A 21,932-nucleotide genomic window follows, 5' to 3' on the forward strand; every position below is an offset into this window, starting at 1 on the left:
ACTCAGGGGAGAATCCTGAACAAACAAAAATGTGTGCTGAAGCACTGTTTGTAAAATAAAAATATTAGAAATGACCCAAATGTTCACCCACAGGAGAATTAATACCATGTGCTACACTGTTAGAATTCTACAGGAGGGGATGGCTAGCTTTTTCTGTACAGGGCCAGATAGTAAATACTCTAGGCTTTGCTAATGTTTGGGTCTTGCACTGTGTCTTAACTACTCAACTTTGCCATTGTAGTACAAAGCGGCCATGGACAATTCATAAACGAAGGGCAGGGCTGTGCTCCAATAAAACTTGATTTACAAGTAGTAAATACGTTTAAAGTAAGTAACTTTCAAAACAGGGTGTAGGCCAATTTGGCCCAGGGGTTATCGTTTGCCAACCCTCGCTGAACAGCAGTGAAAAATGAATGAACCAATAAACAATAAGGTCCTACTGTATAGCACAGGGAACTATATTCAATATCCTGGGATAAAACAAAACATAATGGAAAAGAATATAAAGAAGAATGTATATATGTAGATAACTGAGTCACTTTGCTGTACAGCAGAAATTAACACTGTAAATCAACTATACTTCAGTAAAAAAAAAAAATACAAAATCAAAAAAAAAGAATGAACCAGAATCAAGATGGATCAATCTCACAAATACAATAGAGGGGGCGAAGTTATAGAAGATATATGCAAGTTATATAAGAATAAAAGTTACAGAAGAATATGTATAGTGTCGTACCAATTAGATGAAGTTACCCATGCAAAAGAATACCATCAATTATTGAAGATACAAAAATATATACTTGCATTGGAAGAAACAACCTTAAGTTCAGGACAATGGATGCCTCTGGAGAGAAGGGAGAAGGATAGGGTCAGAAAGGGGTGTACTGTAGACTTATAATATTTGGGAACACTTTATTATTTTAAAAATCTGAAGCAAATAAGGCAATATGGTAATATGACTTTTTTCACTGAGATATAATTGACATATAATAATATTATATTAGTTTCACGTGTACAACAGAATGATTTGATATACGTATATACTGCAAAATGATCACCACAATAAGTCAACACCCATCACCACACATAGTTACAAAATCTCTTTTGTGATGAAAACTTTTAGGATCTACTCTCTTAGCAACTTTCAAATACATAATATGGTATTATTAACCATAGTTAATATAGTTATAATATTATAATGTATTATTATTATAATATAATATAGTATTATTAACTACTGTTAATATAGTTATAATAATTTAACCATAACTATAGGTAATATGATTTTTAAAACAGGCTGTTGGGAAACACAGGTGTTCATTTTATTTTATTTTTCCTTTTCAGTATGTTGGAAAGACTCCACTAAAAGTTTCTAAGAGTCTAGTCTGGCAGAGATGTCTCAGTGATCACTCACTTTCCTTTTCCTTTTCTCTTTTCCCACAAAATTCTCTCTGGCTCACAAACCCCTGTCTTCAGTATCTTTCACACTTAGGTGCCCTGTTGCTCAGAGAACACAGGTACACGCTGGTAAACAGACACACCTGGGATTCCTCCTTGTCAAGGGCTCCTCATAAAACACTATGTCCCCCCAACCCCAAAGCAGGGCAGAGAAACAGAGGCAGAGGATGCTAGAGGAACCTCCCCAAACCCAGCAGCAAGCCAGAAAAAGGCCTCCGAACCATCAAAACACACTTCAGGATGTTGGTGTCCTTTAAGTGCTGGGGGTGTCCTCAGGAAGGGCCCTCCAGCCTTCCCCTCCCCCAGGTCTGTTGATTCTCCGGTTATGTAAATTCCAACAAGGTTTGTGTTCCAGTTCCCAAGGACACGGCAAATTAGAAGGGAGAGAGGACGCCGTTGCCAACCTGCAGACAAACTGCCAGCAAGAAATAAAAGTTGACAACCATGGGAGGGGACCACAAAGCTATAAAAAGCCACCTGAAGAATTCCAAAAGCAGAGCAGCCTAAGATAGCTTCAAAAGGGACCAGAAAGTTCTAAAAGGAGCCAAAGGCAACCCTGTATTACAGCCCAGTCTAAAAACTAACATTCCTGGGCTTCCCTGGTGGCGCAGTGGTTGAGAATCCGCCTGCCAATGCAGGGGACACGGGTTCGAGCCCTGGTCTGGGAAGATCCCACGTGCCGCGGAGCAACTGGGCCCGTGAGCCACAACTACTGAGCCTGCGCGTCTGGAGCCTCCGCAACAAGAGAGGCCGCGATAGTGAGAGGCCCGCGCACCGCGATGAAGAGTGGCCCCCGCTTGCCACAACTAGAGAAAGCCCTCGCACAGAAACGAAGACCCAACACAGCCATAAATAAATAAATAAATAAATAAATAATTTTAAAAACTAACATTCCTAAGAACGGCCCTGCACCATCACCAACAGAGGTAGACACTGAGGAAGCCAAGAGGAGATCCCCGTCAGAGGCACACTCACTTACCCAGAGTAAAATCTCCCCAAAGACCCCAGACAGCTCAAGTTTCACTGTATTTCTTCCAGGACCTCTGCAGCATTTACCAGGCTTAAGCCAGATTTCAGGGTGCATGTATGGTGGACCAACCCTATAGGCTCTGGGGGGGCACAGAAGTCAAGTCTTAGGGGTTTCTGTGATGCCGTGGATCCTCACCCAGGACCCTGAAACATAACTCATCAACAGGCGGCCCATAAACCGCCCACGAAACGCTTCCTGCTTTGGGATGTTATATCTCTGCATCTTCTAGCAATATTTAATGTGCTCCATATGTATGTTTTCTTTGTCCTTCCTGAGGTTTCCCAGTCACTGAAAAAATGTATTATTTTACACTTAACTAGGAAGAGGAACATTGCATTTTATAGTATTTATTTCAGTAAGGATGGAAAACTGTCCGCAGAGTTAGCTTCAAAAATTCAACCGTGACTCCAAAGTTCCCCAGCTATTATTGCCACCACAAACACAGAGATCTAAGAATCTGTTTCCCAGCCCACAGTACTCAGGAAAGAGAAGTTGTCTCTCCCTGCCAAGGGGAGGGAGGAGTGAGAAGGTTAAGCTCAGTGGTTAATTAAACTGGTGGCATTCACCTCAACCACATCTGAAGGAAAGGACCCAGGGCCCACTGCAGTCATCCAAAAGCAACTGACCGGCTTCAAGACAGGAAATGAAGCAATCTGTCTCCAGCGGGACGTAGGAAATGTCGCCTTTAATCCATTTCAAGTCTGTGAAGTCGGCCCCTCTCCCACCTCAAAGGGTTCTTGACAAAACACATCAATGAGGACCTCCTGGCCACCAGCCCCCACATCCCCCATCTGCGCCCCATCCCGCGGTGCTGCCCGCCCACTTCCTCGCCGAGCATCCCAACCTCATGGTCTCCGTGGGGATCTTGTCTTCCCAGCCCCCGTTTCCCTGGGAACCAGGCAACTGGGGGAGATGGAGCTGCTCCGAGACTTCCTCCGTTCCAGGATGGAGGATGCCTGGCCCCAAGCCTCTCTGCAAATCATCCGACCCATTAACAAGCACTGCTCCTTTGTGGCCTGGAAAATGCTGGCAGCCCGGACCTTCAAAGAAGAGGTGGCTTGTCTGCGGCCAGCTGCAAGTTCTTGCCTTCCTTTCAGAGTCCACCCCACAGGACCTCTCCCAGCAGCCCTTGGCCCCCGAGACAGATCAGGGCCATGTGCAGCCGTCTACAAAAAGGGAGTCATAATGTTATCAGCCTAAAATATCACACGTGTAAAGCATATAGAAATGGGCCATATACCTAGTAAGTACTCAGTCATTGTCAGCCAAGTGGCTTCTTATGCTCTGCGCAGTCTGCATACCTCCCTGCTGAGCCCTTAGCCTAAAAGACTCCATGGAACCGTACTGCCAACTTTTAAATGGTACCCATCTTCCTAGGTGCATCTCCTTCAACAACTCCCACTGATGAGCCCAGAGGGACATAATCTCTCCCATCAGTGGTTCCCACAGCACTCTCCACTGTCAACCCATATTGTATTTATTTGGGTATGACTCTTTCTGTCTCCCTTGCTTGAGGATCACCTCAACATTGCCAGGGTCCTGCATCTGACCCATCTCTATATCCCCTCAACATTGCCAGGGTCCTGCATCTGACCCATCTCTTTATCCCCTGCAGCATCTTGCAGGGTGTCTGGCACAGAAACTGTAGAAAGAGAATGAGAGTCGGAAAGAAGGTAGGAGCTGGGGTGAATGAACAATGTGCAGCCTAAATGTGCCCTCTGGGTGTACATCTGAAACCAAAGGAGAGGGCCAAGACATCCCCATGTTGAGAATATATCCTGACCGTCTGTCTTCTTCTTTAACCCTCTGTTTGATTAGTTGCTTGATCCACTCATTCCACAGATATTTAGTATTGCCTGTAAATGAAGCACTCTACTAGGCACTGGGGATAAAAGAAAACCCAGTCTGTTCTTAAAGAGCTTACACTCTAGTGGGGAGACAGGCAGGTCAATGTGCACTGAAGATAAAGCATGAGAAGTGTAATTTATTCCACATGCATTTATCCCGTGCTAAGGCTGAGCCAGACCATACACTTGGCACTGGGAGTACAGCTGTGAACCATGCAACAATACCATCTCATGGCCATCACGGTGTAGCAGAGAAGGCAGAAAACAAACAAAAAGTGGTGGTAAGTGCAGAGGAGAAGAGTGAATCAGGGGAAGGAGACAGAGTGGGAGACTGGAGAGGAGAGGAGTTATCTGTGCAGGGTGTTCAGGGCAGGCCTCTGATTAGCTGACATTTGTTTGGAGGAGGCCCAAGATGGTGTGCCAATACACAGAATGACCAGCCCAGGCTCGGCAGACCAGGAACAACTCTCTAAGGAAGCAGGTCATACAGGAGCCTTTAAGGGGACCTTGCTGATGGAGCTTAGAAGCATAGGGTGTAAGCACCCTCCCGCTCCTCTGCTCACCCAGCCCCTCCGACGTGAGGCACAGCTCCCTGAGGCTTCCACTCATGGATCTGCTGAGCGGTGAAGAAGACATGTGGAATCTAATCTGGGGTGACATGACTAAAGCTACAGAAATACACAAGCACCAAGGGGCTCCGTGATTACAAAATATAGACACACTGGCTGAGCAATTCAGCTCTTTAGGGGGACAGGCAAGAATTCATCAGCAGTGGGAGAAACACAGTCCAGTACACAGCAGGTTTTCTGAGCACAACTATGTTGAAAACAGCAGCAGAAGATCCCACTTGAAAGAATTTTCCACCGTGGTCACCCAGACCACTCTGCCATATCTCAGTTCCTGGAAGGAGTCCTTGTCCTCCCTGACGGAGGACATGGGGAGAGCTGTGCTGCCAGCCCGTCCAGGGCTTCACCTCCAGCCAAGGATGTCTGAGCCCAAGTCAGGAGGAAGAGGCCAAAGAGGCCAAAAGGAGAAAGGAAGGAAGCGAAAGGGCAAAATCTCAGCACTGTGATCCTCTAGAAGGAAACACTGGTCCTTGCTTATCCTTCCTCCTGCAAAATGAATGCAAACAGTGGAAAACACGTCCACAGAAATAAAGTTCTTTAAAAATATGACTCTCCAGTTATTTGCTGAAGTCAAGACATCGCCCAACAAAACTGCTCCTTTATCTTTTATTTCTTTTTACCATTTTATTATGGAAAATTCCAGTTACATACAAAAATAGAGACTGGCATAGGGAACCCCTGTGTTTCGATCACCTGGCTTTAATAATTACCATTACAATCCAAAAATGGGCAGAAGACTTAAATAGATATTTCTCCAAAGAAGACATACAGATGGCCAAGAGGCACATGAAAAGATGCTGAACATCGCTAACTGTTAGAGAAATGCAAATCAAAACTACAAGGAGGTACCACCTCACACCAGTCAGAATGGCCGTCATTAAAAAGTCTACAAACAACAAATGCTGGAGAGGGTGTGGAGAAAAGAGAACGCTCCTACACTGTTGGTGGGAATGTAAGTTGGTACAGTCACTGTACAAGACAGTGTGGAGGTTCCTCAGAAAACTAAGAATACAATTACCATATGATCCAGCAACCCCACTCCTGGGTATGTATCCAGACAAAACTATAATTCAAAAAGATACATGCACTCCTATGTTCATAGCAGCACTATTCACAATAGCCAAGACATAGAAATAACCTAAATGTCCATCGACAGATAAATGGATAAAGAAGATGTGGTACCTGTATACAATGGAATACTACTCAGCCATAAAAAGAATGAAATAATGTCATTTGCAGCAACACGGATGCAACTAGAGATTATCATACTAAGTGAAGTGAGTCAGAAAGAGAAAGACAAATACCATATGGTATCACTTATATGTGGAATCTAAAAATATGACACAAATGAACCTATCTATGAAACAGAAACAGAACTACGGACATAGAGACCAGACTTGTGGTTGCCAAGGGGGAGGGGGTTGGGGGAGGGATGGAGTGGGAGGTCGGGGTTAGCAGATGTAAGCGTTTATATATGGAATGGATAAACAACAAGGTCCAACTGTATAGCACAGGGAACTATATTCAATATCCTATGATAAACCATAATAGAAAAGAATATTTTAAAAAAAAGAATGTATATATATGTATAATGAATCACTTTGCTGTTCAGCAGTAACTAACACAACAATGTAAATCAACTATACTTAAATTAAAAAAAGAAACAAAATAATTTATTTTCCAGTGTCTAAGCAATAAACCCATAATTAAAATGAAAAAAAATTACCAATATGCTGACAAATCTGTTTCAGTCCTACCTCACCCACTATCCACCCCCCCACCCCTACCCCACCCCAGAGGAAAGGCTTGAAGCACATCCTAGATACCATGTAATTTCACTTTCATATACTCCGGTATATGTTTCTCAAAGATAAGGACTTTTTAAAAATAATAAACAGAATGCCATCCTTAAACCAGGGTTGAAACAAGGTCCACATATTACATTTGGTTGGCTTGTCTCTCAGTCTCTTTGAATTTGTAGGCTCCCACTTCTAATTTTTTTTCTTAGAATTTATTTGTGGCTGAAACTGAGTGGTGGAGAATATTCCACAATCTGGATCTGGCAGTTTATCTAACCATGGGGTCACTAACATGTTCCTCTGTCCCTGAATTTCCTGTAAACTAGTGGTTAGTGTTAAGAACTGCATGTTCGTGTTCCCCCCAAATTCATATGTGGAAACCCTAACCCCTAATGGATGGAATTAGGAGGTGGGGTCTTTGGGAGGTGCTTAGGGTTAGATGAGGTCATGAGGGTGATGTTCTCATGATGGGATAAGCGCCCTTATAAGATGAGGAGGAGGATTTCTCTCTCTGTGTGCACACACCAAGGAAGGCCATGTGAGGTTATGACCAGAGAGAGGGTCCACACCACCAACCCGACCATGCTGGTACTCTGATCCTGGACTTCCAGATCTGTGAGAAGTAAGTTTCTGTTGCGTATGCCACCCAGTGTATGGTATTTTATTATAGCAGCCTGAATTGACTAAGACAGACTAAGAGGCTCAATCAGATTCAGGTTGGATGTTTGGGGGCAGAAATACCATAGAGTGGTGATGTGTGTTCCTTTTGGGTTGTATCAGAAGGCAGACAACCAGAAGGTAGACAACCAGAAGGTATCTGGTTGTCTCTTTTCTTGTGATGCTCAAACTGACGTGTGGTAGGATCCAATTCCAGGTCAGATGCAGCAATCACACCACACCCTGGCTCTCCCACTGAGTGCAGCTAAAGAAAACCTGGACAGAATACATGTAACAGCTATTTTTAGATTCTGAAAAGTAAATTGGAGCAGACCAACTGTGGAAGAAGACCAAGATTTGAACTAGCACTGAAATGGTGCTAAGTTTACCATCTTTTTCCCCTCTCAGACTCCCAGGAAACTGGCAAATATCAGAGAGATCACGGAGAGGGAGGAACTTGGGAAATCAACTTCATAAAGTTGTTTTTGAACTCCGAGGCTGATTCCCAAGATGCACATGCATGGATCTGGTCCTAATCAGCACACCAAAGATGGTAAGAACTAAACACATAGACCACTGCCCAGGTCCCAGACTGGCCACTGGGAGGTGCAGACACAGAACAGGTCCAAGTGGCACTGCAAAAGTAGTCTAAAAACAACTGCGACTCCAGCCCACTGAGGGCTTTATTGCCCCTCCAGAGGGCTGTTAGGAACTTGTGGTCTGACCCAACAGGGTCATTTGTCCACTAAAACAAAAATATAAGCCTTCTCTGTGGGATTTAAACAAAACCCAAAGTGTCATACATAGTAATCAAAATAATCAAACTATAATCCAAAATTACTTGTCATATGAAAAAACAGGAAAATCTCAACTCTCATGGGAAAGGATAATCAACAGACACCAACAGCAAGATAAGGCAGATGTTGGAATTTTGTGACAAAGACTTTAAAGCAGTGATTATACAAATACTAACAAGCAATCACAAACACTCTCGAAACAAATGGAAAATAGAAAGTCTCAGCAAAGGAACACAGGATGTAAAGAAGAATCAAAAGGAAATTTCAGAACTGAAAAATATAGTAACCAAAGTAAAAAAGAGCCACATTGTATGGGCTCGAAAGTAGATTGGAGATGACAGAGGAAAAAGTAAACCTGACAAAAGAGTAATAGAAATTATCCAATCTGGATAATAAAAAGAAAAAAGATTGATTAAAAAATGAACAGAGTTTCAGGGACCTAAAATTGTTATCAGAATCCCACAAGAAAAAGAGAAAGAGGATTGATTGTAAATCAACTATATTTCAATTTTAAAAAAGAGAGAGAGAATAGTTGAAAATGTACTAAGTACGGCAAAAGACAAAACCCTACAGATTCAAAGAGAACCCTAAACAGGATAAACAAAGAAATCCACGTACCCAGACACACTGTCACCTAAGACACATTGTCATCTAAGTGGTAAAAACTAAAAACAAAACAAAAAAAATCTTCAAAGCAGCCAGAGAAAAGTGGTGTATTCTCTAAGGGAAAACAGTTTAAAATAGCTGCAAATTTCTCACTGGAAACAAGAGAAGCCAGGGGAAGTGGCACAACATTTTTAAAGTGCTTTAAAGAAAAGAACTGCCACCCCAGAATTCTATATGCAGTAAAAATATCCTTTAGGAAAGCAGGTGGAATAAAGACATTCTCAGATGAAGGAAAATTAAGAGAATTTGTTGCCAGCAGACCTGCTTTAGAAGAATCGCTAAAGGAAGTTCTTCAGACAGAAGGAAAATGATACCAGAAAAAAAACCTGGAACATCAGGAATGAAGGAAGAGCAACCAAAATGGTAAATATCTGGGTAAAATATAATAGACGATTCTTCTCCTCTGGAGTTCTTTTAAACATACTTGAAAAGTTAAAGCAAACATTAAAACATTGTCTTTTGGGATTTTTAAAGCATGAAGATGTACTATTTAAGACAACTATAATACAAAGAGATCCATAGAGTGATAAGGTTTCTACAATCCACTTGAAGTGATGCAATACTGATTCAAAGTCGTCTGTGAGAAGATTGACTGCCCGTTTCGGGACTTTTCTGCCTGATCCATACATTATAAAGCTTCCTTTCAATTTTTCATCTAATGGTTTTAGCAGCCATTTGATGATCCATTTCTTCATTAGGGGTTATAAAATAGACATACTCTAATTCTCTCATTCTTCTATTAGCTGGTATTCTTCAATAGAAAAGAACTTTCCTAAGTCAGCTATTTAATTACTCAGAAGTGTAATTCATATATGAAAGGGAGGATAAATTCTTGATTCTTTCCTTTTATTTACCAGTTTTCAGAACAGTGAGTTAGAACCACTCTTTTCAAATGGCAGATATGCCAGAGGAAAATGCTGGCTTAATCCTCATTGGCTTAATTTAGAATGAATATAATTTACTCATTTAGACAATTAAAGATCAATATCCAAACATTTAATCATACAGGGTTTTTAATTATGGCAAAGAGTACACAGGATGACACAATCATTTAGAATGTACATACTGTAATGCATCACACTTGCTTTTATTGCCATTGAATTACTCTCTAGTACATATGTATGATGATATATATAAAATTCCCCCCTTCCGTGATAAGATCCCCATGGACAGTACTTAGTACCACACTAAGCACTCTTCAGATATTATCTCATCTAACCCTCACAACAAACCTGGAAAGCAGGCTGTCAGTACCTCCATTCTAGAGAAAACCACTGTGCAAGGAGATTATGTAAGAAGCCCAACTGGTGCTTCCCTAGGGCAGAACACAAATCTGAGGCCAGACCCCAGCTCCAGACTCATTTTGCTCAGTCAGGCCCCTACCCTGTTAGTGATATGCACCCTCCTCGCTAAGCTGGGGTTCAGCCACTCTACTTACTAACCATTCAGCAATCTAGCAGCTCTGCCATATCTCTGCCATTTGAGACCCAGAAGATGAAATAAGGCAACAGGAGAATGCACACAAGAGAGTTATAAACTCTCTGTGTCCCTCTTGGGACAGTACAGCAATGATTGTTCCCTGGAAAGACATAAAAGAACATAGGAGATAGTCACTCTCCTCCTCAAGGACTTAAAATAGAACCAACAGGGTAAGGGAAAATCAGTTTATCAAAACAATCCCTGAAGTCATTAAAACTTATGTTTTGAAAAAAATTAATAACATGAGAAAATGGTCACAATAAAGAGGACATCTCAATTAAGCATATTAGAGAAGATAGATGATAGGTAGGTAGATAGATAGGGTAGTGGGGATGACTATCACAAAATAACCCACATATTAACAGCATTGCCTTCTAGGCATTTTTGCTTTCCTCTTTATACTTTTCTATATTTTGCAATTCTTTACAACAATCAGAAGACAAAAGGGTTATTAAAATATATAAGTGCAGAAGGTAAATGTGTAAATTTGTCAAGAGCCAACTACAGTTAGAAAGGCTCCAGCAGTCTAAACACTGAAGGGGCAAAGAAAAAGAATAAACTGAGCAGTGACCAGAGGAACCAGAAGCAGGTACAAAGCAAATTGCTGGGGGAGCTGGAACAGTGTGAAAGGCGGGAAAGGGACACCTGAAGGTCACTGAAGTTGCTGAGTGTGGATTTGGACACAGAGATGCTGACAAAGAAGGGACCAGTATATCCAGGCCAAGGAGTAGTGAGGTGAGCTTCAACACCAAGACTGCTAAGAGGCAGGTGGGGTAGAGAGAACAAGAGGAGGTGTGTGTGTGTGTCTGTCTGTCTGTGTATTGATACCATGGAATATTATATACCAGGTAAAAGGAATCAGGCGGTCACAAGTCAAGGAACACTTTACCTTTCTATACTGTTTGGATTGTTTTCCAGGAGCATATTCTTTTTTCTTTTTTTAACATCTTTATTGGAGTATAATTGCTTTACAATGTTGTGTTAGTTTCTGCTGTATAACAAGGTGAATCAGCTATACATATACATATATCCCCATATTCCCTCCCTCTTGCGTCTCCCTCCCAACCTCCCTATCCCACCCTTCTACGTGGTCACAAAGCACAGAGCTGATCTCCTTGTGCTATGCGGCTGCTTCCCACTAGCTATCTATTTTACATTTGGTAGTGTATATATGTCCATGCCACTCTCTCACTTCATCCCAGCTTCCCCCCCACCCCATGTCCTCAAGTCCATTCTCTACATCTGCGTCTTTATTCCTGTCCTGCCCCTAAGTTCTTCAGAACCTTTTTTTTTTTTTTTAGATTCCATATACATGTGTTAGCATACGGTATTTGTTTTTTATCTTTCTGACTTACTTCACTCTGTATGACAGACTCTAGGTCCATCCACCTCACTACAAATAACTCAATTTCATTTCTTTTCATGGCTGAGTAATATTCCATTGTGTATATGTGCCACTTTGTCTTTATACATTCATCTGTCATTGGACACTTAGGTTGCTTCCATATCCTGCCTATTGTAAATAGTGCTGCAATGAACATTATGGTACATGACTTTTTGAATTATGGTTTTCTCAGGGTATATGCCCAGTAGTGGAATTGCTGGGTTGTATGGTAGTTCTATTTTTAGTTTTTAAGGAACCTCCATACTGTTCTCCATAGTGGCTGTATCAATTTACATTCCCACCAACAGTGTGAGAGGGTTCCCTTTTCTCCACACCCTCTCCAGCATTTATTGTTTGTAGATTTTTTGATGATGGCCATTCTGACTGGAGTGAGGTGATACCTCATTGTGGTTTTGATTTGCATTTCTCTAATGATTAGTGATGTTGAGCATCTTTTCATGTGTTTGTTGACAATCTGTATACCTTCTTTGGAGAAATGTCTATTTAGGTCTGCCCATTTTTGGATTGGGTTGTTTGTTTTTTTCATATTGAGCTGTATGAGCTGCTTGTATATTTTGGAGATTAATCCTTTGTCAGTTGTTTCGTTTGCAGATATTTTCTCCCATTCTGACAGTTGTCTTTTCGTCTTGTTTATGGTTTCCATTGCTGTGCAAAAGCTTTTAAGGTTTGTTAGGTCCCATTTGTTTATTTTTGTTTTTATTTCCATTTCTCTAGGAGGTGGGTCAAAAAGGATCTTGCTGTGATCTATGTCATAGAGTGCTCTGCCTATGCTTTCCTCTAAGAGTTTTATAGTGTCGGACCTTACATTTAGGTCTTTAATCCATTTTGAGTTTATTTTTTGTGTATGATGTTAGGGAGTGTTCTAATTTCATTCTTTTACATATAGCTGTCCAGTTTTCCCAGTACCACTTTTTGAAGAAGCTGTCTTTTCTCCAATGGATATTCTTGCCTCCTTTATCAAAGATAAGGTGACCATATGTGCGTGGGTTTATCTCTGGGCTTTCTATCCTGTTCCATTGATCTGTATTTCTGTTTTTGTGCCAGTACCATACTGTCTTGATTACTATAGCTTTATAGTATAGTCTGAAGTCAGGGAGTCTGATTCCTCCAGCTCTGTTTTTCTTCCTCAAAATTGCTTTTGGCTATTCAGGGTCTTGTGTTTCCATACAAATTGTGAAATTTTTTGTTCTAGTTCTGTGAAAAATGACATTGGTAGTTTGATAGGGATTGCATTGAATCTGTAGATTGCTTTGGGTAGTAGAGTCATTTTCACAATGTTGATTCTTCGAATTCAAGAACGTGGTATGTCTCTCCATCAGTTTGTATCATCTTTAATTTCTTTCATCAGTGTCCTGTAGTTGTCTGCATACAGGTCTTTTGTCTCCTTAGGTAGGTTTATTTCTGGTATTTTATTCTTTTTGTTGCGATGGTAAATGGGAGTCTTTCCTTAATTTCTCTTTCAGATTTTTCATCATTAGTGTATAAGAATGCAAGAGATTTCTGTGCATTAATTTTGTATCCTGCTACTTTACCGAATTCATTGATTAGCTCTGGTAGTTTTCTGGTAGCATCTTTAGGATCCTCTATGTATAGTATCATGCCATCTTCAAACAGTGACAGTTTTACTTCTTTTCCGATTTGGATTCCTTTTATTTCTTTTTCTCCTCTGATTGCTGTGGCTAAAACTTCCAAAACTATGTTGAATAACAGTGGTGAGAGTGGGCAACCTTGTCTTGTTCCTGATCTTAGTGGAAACGGTTTCAGTTTTTCACCATTGAGAACAATGTTGGCTGTGGGTTTGTCATATATGGCCTTTATTATGTTGAGGTAAGTTCCCTCTATGCCTACTTTCTGTAGGGTTTTATCATAAATGGATGTTGAATTTTGTCGAAAGCTCTTCCTGCATCTATTAAGATTACCATATGGTTTTCATCATTCAATTTCTTAATATGGTGTATCACATTGATTGATTTGCATATATTGAAGAATCCTTGCATTCCTGGGATAAACCCCACTTGATCATGGTGTATGGTCCTTTTCATGTGCTCTTGGATTTTGTTCGCTAGTATTTTGTTGAGGATTTTTGCATCTATGTTCATCAGTGATATTGGCCCGTAGTTTTCTTTTTTTGTGACATCTTTGTCTGGTTTTGGTATCAGGGTGATGGTGGCCTCATAGAATGAGTTTGGGAGTGTTCGTTCCTCTGCTATATTTTGGAAGAGTTTGAGAAGGATAGGTGTTAGCTCTTCTCTAAATGTTTGATAGAATTTACCTGTGAAGCCATCTGGTCCTGGGCTTTTGTTTGTTGGAAGATTTTTAATCACAGTCTCAATTTCAGTGCTTGTGATTGGTCTGTTTATATTTTCTATTTCTTCCTGATTCAGTTTCGGAAGGTTGTGCTTTTCTAAGAATTTGTCCATTTCTTCCAGGTTGTCCATTTTATTGGCATAGAGTTGCTTGTAGTAATCTCTCATGATCCTTTGTATTTCTGCAGTGTCAGTTGTTACTTCTCCTTTTTCTTTTCTAATTCTGTTGATTTGAGTCTTCTCCCTCTTTTGCTTGATGAGTCTGACTAATGTTTTATCAATTTTGTTTATCTTCTCAAAGAACCAGCTTTTAGTTTTATTGATCTTTGCTATTGTTTCCTTCATTTCTTTTTCATTTATTTCTGATCTGATCTTTATGAGTTCTTTCCTTCTGCTAACTTTGGGGGTTTTTTTGTTCTTCTTTCTCTAATTGCTTTAGGTGTAAGATTAGGTTGTTTATTTGAGATGTTTCTTGTTTCTTGAGGTAGGATTGTATTGCTATAAACTTACCTCTTAGAACTGGTTTTGCTGCATCCCATAGGTTTTGGGTCATCATGTTTCCACTGTCATTTGTTTCTAGGAATTTTTTGATTTCCTCTTTGATTTCTTCAGTGATCTCTTGGTTATTAATTAGTGTATTGTTTAGCCTCCATGTGTTTGTATTTTTTACAGTTTTCTCCTGTAATTGATATCTAGTCTCATAGCGTTGTGGTCGGAAAAGATACATGATATGATTTCAATTTTCTTAAATTTGTCAAGGCTTGATTTGTGAACCAAGATATGATCTATCCTGGAGAATGTTCCACGAGCACTTGAGAAGAAAGTGTATTCTATTGTTTTTGGATGGAATGTCCTATAAATATCAATTAAGTACATCTTGTTTAATGTATCATTTAAAGCTTGTGTTTCCTTATTTATTTTCATTTTGGATGATCTGTCCATTGGTGAAAGTGGGGTGTTAAAGTCCCCTACTATGATTGTGTTACTGTCGATTACCCCTTTTACGGTTGTTAGAATTTGCCTTATGTATTGAGGTGCTCCTATGTTGCGTGCATAAATGTTTACAGTTGTTATATCTTCTTCTTGGATTGATCCCCTGATCATTATGTAGTGTCCTTCTTTGTCTCTTGTAATCGTCTTTATTTTAAAGTCTATTTTGTCTAATATGAGAATTGCTACTCCAGCTTTCTTTTGATTTCCATTTGCATGGAATATCTTATTCCATCCCCTCACTTTCAGTCTGTATGTGTCCCTTGGTCTGAAGTTGGTCTCTTGTAGACAGCATACATACGGGTCTTGTTTTTGTATCCATTCAGCCAGGCTATGTCTTTTGGTTGGAGCATTTAATCCATTTACATTTAAGGTAATTATCGATATGTGTGTTCCTATTACCATTTTCTTAACTGTTTTGGGTTTGTTATTGTAGGTCTTTTCCTTCTCTTGTGTTTCCTGCCTAGAGAAGTTCCTTTAGCATTTGTTGTAAAGCTGGTTTGGTGGTGCTGAATTCTCTTAGATTTGCTTGTCTGTAAAGGTTTTAATTTCTCCATAGACTCTGAATGAGATCCTTGCTGGGTTATCTTCATTGTAGGTTTTTCCCTTTCATCACTTTCAATATGTCCTGCCACTCCCTTCTGGCTTGCAGAGTTTCTACTGAAAGATCAACTGTTAACCTTATGGGGATTCCCTTGTATGTTATTTGTTGCCTTTCCCTTGCTGCTTTTAATATTTTTTCTTTGTATTTAATTTTTGATAGTTTGAGTAATATGTGTGTTGGTGTGTTTCTCCTTGGATTTATCCTGTATGGGACTCTGTGCTTCCAGGACTTGATTGACTATTTCCTTTCCTATATTAGGGAAATTTTCGACTATAATCTCTTCAAATATTTTCTCAGTCCTTTCTTTTTCTCTTCTTCTTCTGGGACCCCTATAATTCAAATGTTGGTGCATTGAATGTTGCCCCAGAGGTCTCTGAGACTGTCCTCAATTCTTTTCATTCTTTTTTCTTTATTCTCCTCTGCGGTAGTTATTTCCACTATTTTATCTTCCAGGTCACTTATCTGTTCTTCTGCCTCAGTTATTCTGCTATTGATTCCTTCTAGAGAATTTTTAATTTCATTTATTGTGTTGCTCATCATTGTTTGTTTGCTCTTTAGTTCTTCTATGTCCTTGTTAAACGTTTCTTGTATTTTCTCCATTCTATTTCCAAGATTTTGGATCATCTTTACTATCATTACTCTGAATCCTTTTTCAGGTAGACTGCCTATTTCCTCTTCATTTGTTTGGTCTGGTGTTTGTTTATGTTTTTACCTTGCTCCTTCATCTGCTGCATATTTCTCTGTCTTCTCATTTTGCTTAAACTACTGTGTTTGGGGTCTCCTTTTCACAGGTTGCAGGTTCGTAGTTCCTGTTGTTTTTGGTGTCTGCCCCCAGTTGGTTCAGTGGGTTGTGTAGGCTTCTGGGTGGAGGGGACTGGTGCCTGTGTTCTGGTGGATGAGGCTGGATCTTGTCTTTGTGGTGGGCTGGACCGCGTCCAGTGGTATGTTTTCAGGTGTCTGTGAACTTATGATTTTAGGCAGCCTCTCTGCTAATGGGTGGGGTTGTGTTCCTGTCTTGCTAATTGTTTCACATGGGTTGTCCAGCACTGGAGCTTGCTGGTTGTTGAGTGGAGCTGGGTCTTAGCGTTGAGATGGAGATCTCTGGGAGAGCTCTCACCAATTGATATTACGTGAGGCTAGGAAGTCTCTGGCGGTCCAGTGTCCTGAACTCGGCTTTCCCACCTCAGAGGCTCAGGCCTGACATCCGGCTGGAGCACCAAGACCCGGTCAGCCACATGGCTTACATGTAAATGGGTTAAATTCTCCAATCCAAAGGCACAGAGTGGCCGGCCTTCTGCACTCCACTCAGTCCTCCAGCCAGGTGTTATCCTCTGTGCCTGGTTGATATGGAGAGCCTGTTTTGGATCCAGGTCCAGCTGCATTCCTTAGCGTCTAGAAGAAGCAGCCGACGCCACCATCCTCCCTTATCCCAGCTGCAACTCATCATGATCCTGGAGCTCCCGAGGCTCCGCCCCTCATGCTACTCGCAGTGCTCGAGCATATTCTTTTTTAAACATTGATGTATAGTTGATTTACAATGTTGTGTTAGTTTCATAGGTATAGTAAAGGGATTCACAGTTATACACACACATATATTTTCTTTTTCATATTCTTTTCCATTATGGTTTATTACAAGATATTGAATATAGTTCCCTGTGCTATCCACTAGGATCTTGTTGTTTATTTTTTTTATATCTAGTAGTTTGTATCTGTTTATCCCATACTCCTAATTTACTCCTCCCTCTACCCCTTTTTCCCTTTGGTAACCATAAATTGGTTTTCTATGTCTGTGAGTCCATTTCTGTTTTGTAAATAAGTTCACTTGTGTCATATTTTAGATTCCACAAATAAGTGATATCATATGATATTTGTCTTTCTCTGTCTGACTTACGTCACTTAGTGTGATAATCTCCAGGTCCATCCATGTTGCTGCAAATGACATTATTGCATTCTTTTTAATGGCTGAGTAATATTCCATTGTTTATATGTACCACATCTTCTTTATTCATTCATCTGTCAATGGACATTTAGGTTGCTTCCATGCCCTGGCTATTATAAATAGTGCTGCTATGAACACTGGGATGCATGTATCTTTTCGAATTAGAGGTTTCTCTGGATATATGCCCAGGAGTGGGATTGTTGGATCATATGGCAACTTTCAAGAGCATATTCTTATAGTATGTATATAATTAATATATAAACATATTTTTTTAAAGAATTCAAAATGAGAAGGAAAGCAAGCACCTAAACATGGGGTGCTGAGTGGCAGGGTCAATCAGATGAGCATCTGAATGAACCTAGAACTGGATCTGCAACTGATAAGCTATGTGACTCTGGATGAGTCCACTGACCTCTCGTACTTCAAGTCCTTATGTGTTGATGGGGATAACACACTTACATTTGCAGAGCCATCATCAGAACTGAAAACAAAGTATGCCCCAGGCCCAGTGTACTTAGCAGAGGTCCTGATAAATGGTAGCTGAGCATCTACACAATCACACAAGAAATAAGCGGTAACAAATAGATTCCAGGTAACGAGAGAAAAGGCCCAAGCCTGTGGGTGTGAGAAGCACACAGATGAGAGCGGCCAGGATGGAAGGCCCACCGGTGGGAATGAACAGGGGAGCGTGGTACGCAGGCCCCAGCACTTACTGCAGTTCTCTTCGTCGCTGCCGTCGGGACAATCCTCAAACCCGTTACACCGGAAGCGGCCAATAATGCAGTGGATGCCGCTGGCACAGGGGAAGAAGGTCGGGCCGCATTTCGATTTAGCCTTGGCTGCAGGAGGACAAGCGAGACAAACAATGAGACGTCAGGAGGATAAGTTTTCTGACCACCACCTACCCATCCCGCTAACTCAGAGTGTGCAACTGGGGCCTTTTACATCTACCTTGAAGTCCCCAAAGTTTCTTACCACCAGCACCCACCTCCAACACCCAGCCAGACTAGAAGCCCACGTGTGTCATCCTCCAGGAAGGGAGTGGCTCATCCACTGCCACCAAGGTCCCAAATAGGACCTCGGTGCCCAGCCTCCACACCAGCAGGGCTCAAGAGGCCTGAGGCTGCCATCCTTAGAAAGGCTTGCTTGCAAAGTTGGCCCTCGCTTGGCTGGCATCTGGGAAATTGGATGTCGGGAAGGTTCGCATCATTCTCTCCTGAGGACGGCTCACTGTGCCTAAACTATTCATGCAAACAGTGCATTTATGCTGAACACCTGCCTTTCTTCTGGGAGTTTGGGGTTTGGGTGCATGTTGGGCAGAGGGTGCCTGCATGACCAGCTCTCAGTAAAAACCCTGGGCACTGAGCCTCTAACGAGCTTCCCTGGGAGAAAGCATTTCACACGTTATGTCACACTTGTTGCTGGGGGAATGAAGTGCCTCCTGTGTGACTGCACTGGGCAAGGACTCTGGAAGCCTGGGCTTGTTCTCCTCTGACTTCACTCCTTCACCTTTTCCCTTTGTTGGTTTTGCTTTGTATCCTTTCACTGTAATCAGTCATAGCTGTGGGTATGACTGTATGCTGAGTTCTACGATTCCTTCTAGTAAATCACTGAAACTGAGGGTGGTCTTGGGAACCCCTGATAAAGACGGGTGTGGTTCTTATCCTCATTTCACAGAAATGCTCTGAAGAGGTAAAGTGACTTGCCCAGGGTCACACGGCTAGAAAACATGGTGCTGGGGTGAGGCCCCCAGTACTCAGAGTCCAGAAGCCACAGCCTCATCCAACTCAACTGTGCTGCCTCTCTGCCAGCAGCTGTCACTTCTCACAACAGAAGCCAGACTCCTGCTCAAAGAAACCCTTCTTCCACTCCTGCTATACAAACAGTTTTAACAGAAACTGCTATAACTCAAGCTTGATTGAGTGTCCTGCTAATCAAATAGCCCTGTGGGGTAACGTACTTTCCTGTTAATGGTGCTGGCTGCTCTGGCTTGTGATTATAAGGTGTGATGGGATCTATTACTATATCCCAGGTAGCAGGCCCCACCTAGCATCCCTTTTGTCTCCTGTCTTAGAGGCAGGACCCATGGTCCTCAAGAAGGAAGGGCTATTTCTTTGGAACGAACAGGCAGTAAATTACCTTCATATTCTCGCCATCAGTATAACATGCCAACTTTGGCAATAGCTGGTACACTATCAACAGGGATTTTAAGCCTGGGACGTGGCTAGATTTTAAAAACCCACATGGCTTTGTTTTAACCTGAAAATACTCTAATGGTGCTGGTGTGCTCTTCACAAAGCACAAACTTGGGAGAGAGTGTTCTGTGTTCAAATTGTGGCTCTAATCTTTATGACCTTGGGCAAGTTTCTAAATACGACTGAGCCTCAGTTTCCTCATTGGTAAACTGGAGGTAATATCTATCTCATATGGCCCGGGGAAGGATTCAGTGTGATAATCTATATAAAATGCTTGGCACAGAGCGTGGCATACAGTAGATGCTCAATTAATGGTAAAACATATGCTATTCATCATCATCATCATCACATCACTAGGCTTATAGAACTTGAAAATTGATCCTTGGGCTGCTAAATTTCTTTTTCTGATTACCCAAGTTTAAAAAGCTCATTATGGAAGATCTCTATGAACTGATAGGAAGTGATCTCCAGGACATACTGTTAAGTGAAAAAAGCAAAGTGCAGAAGAGTATCTACAGTACTTTACCCCTCCATATAGCGAAAGAAGGGAATCTAAGAAAACATACATGTATTGGCTCATCTATGCGAAAGAAATATAGGAAGGATAAACCAGAAACCAAAGAGACTGGTTACCTACAGGGGGTGGGTGAGAAAATGTTGGAAAGAATAGGGAAATGAGAATGGAACAAGGTAGCAGGAATGAGAAGGGTGCACACTTCTCTGAGTCTATTTGTATAGCTCTGACTCATAGAACCATGATAATATTTCACATACCCAAAATGTAAACAATTAAAATCAAGCACATGTGCGTGTGCATGTGTGTGTGCATGTGTGTGTTGGGGGCAGGGCTCAGAATGAAATATAAACAGCAACAAATGAACATAACTATATTACAGATGAATAACAGCAGCACACTGAAGGAGGTGGGGAAGAAAAGAAGTAGCCTACGTAACTCTGGTAAACATTATTTTGCCTGGATTCTATAAGGCTAAAGAAAAAAAGAACTGTTCACAAGTACTCTAGTTATATTTGTTTCTCACAGGGGTATGAATCAGCAATTCTGAAACTGCCTTTTGTGTAGTACTAGGGTTGAACAAATAGGTAAGTATATTACAGATAATAAGAGCAAGGTTTCTCACTATCAGAGGAAGAAATTACAAATAAAGAGAGTGAGAAGACTAAAATGAACCCCGAGGCTTTGGACTGGAATTGAAGGCATCAATATGAACTCAAGGTTTGTAAAGACAGATCGATGGATAGATGGATGGATGGATAGATAGATCGATAGACAGATAGATAGAAATATAGATCTGTGTGTGTGCATGGGTTAGTGTACGTACATATATCTCCTAGCTCATCAGCTAAGAAAGACTAGAAGCAGTACACCCCAACAGCAATAAGCATAGCCAGCACCTAGATCTTTGTTTCTAAATTCTATGATCCAAAAAAGAGAACCAGGGCTCCCTGGAGAAGTGGTTCATTCCTGGGGGAAAATACAAGATGAACCTGGAGCGTCTTGTGTTGCCAGAAAGTGAAGAAGTGCTTAAAATACGATGAAGGCATGTCCAAAGGACACAGGAGTCAACCTGCAGGAGCTCTCAATGGCCAAAGCTAGAACAATTTGAGCAACAAAACGAACAACAATAGTATTGGATTGTAACCCAGAGATCTGTTGGACCCATAATTGTTGAATAAATACATAAATGAGGGAGAAGAAGTCCAATTAATAAACACAGAAGACACGTGGGAAATAGAAAGTCCCCAGTAAGCAGACGCCATGGCAATAACTGTCACAGGTCAGATCCAATGACGGATGCTCAAATTAGAGGATCGGGCATCCTTGCTCCCATCACCCTTCCAGGGATCAGGGCAGAAAAGCTACCTATAGGCTTTGACATCTAACCTGAGAGCGTTTCCCTGTAAACTCAACACGTCACTCCTCCATTCAAAACGTCTCTGCCCTCCCAACGCTTTAGAAAAGCCCACAGCCGCCATCACAGCATCGTGCCACTCCGGGGGACCCCCTCTAATTTCATGCCTACCTACTCTCCGTGCTCTGGCTAACACTGGCCTCCCAGCTCCTCCTCAAGCCCATCAGGCACAGTCCTGCCTCAGGACCTTGGCAGCCTGTGGT

At 41.5% G+C, this 21,932-nt stretch overlaps 1 protein-coding gene across 4 annotated transcripts in view; it reads right to left on the minus strand.

Moving 5' to 3' along the window:
- LDLRAD3 (low density lipoprotein receptor class A domain containing 3) overlaps positions 1–21,932 on the minus strand; it is a 255,355-nt gene that overhangs the window by 122,418 nt on the left and 111,005 nt on the right. For all 4 annotated transcript variants that reach the window (XM_057552877.1, XM_007181082.2, XM_057552878.1 and 1 more), the window contains one exon: positions 18,317–18,442. In XM_057552877.1, coding sequence (XP_057408860.1) covers positions 18,317–18,442 — 126 coding nt within the window. The remainder of the gene's footprint in view (positions 1–18,316; positions 18,443–21,932) is intronic.

The sequence above is a fragment of the Balaenoptera acutorostrata genome, chromosome 9, assembly GCF_949987535.1.
Source record: "Balaenoptera acutorostrata chromosome 9, mBalAcu1.1, whole genome shotgun sequence".
Lineage (NCBI taxonomy): Eukaryota > Metazoa > Chordata > Mammalia > Artiodactyla > Balaenopteridae > Balaenoptera > Balaenoptera acutorostrata.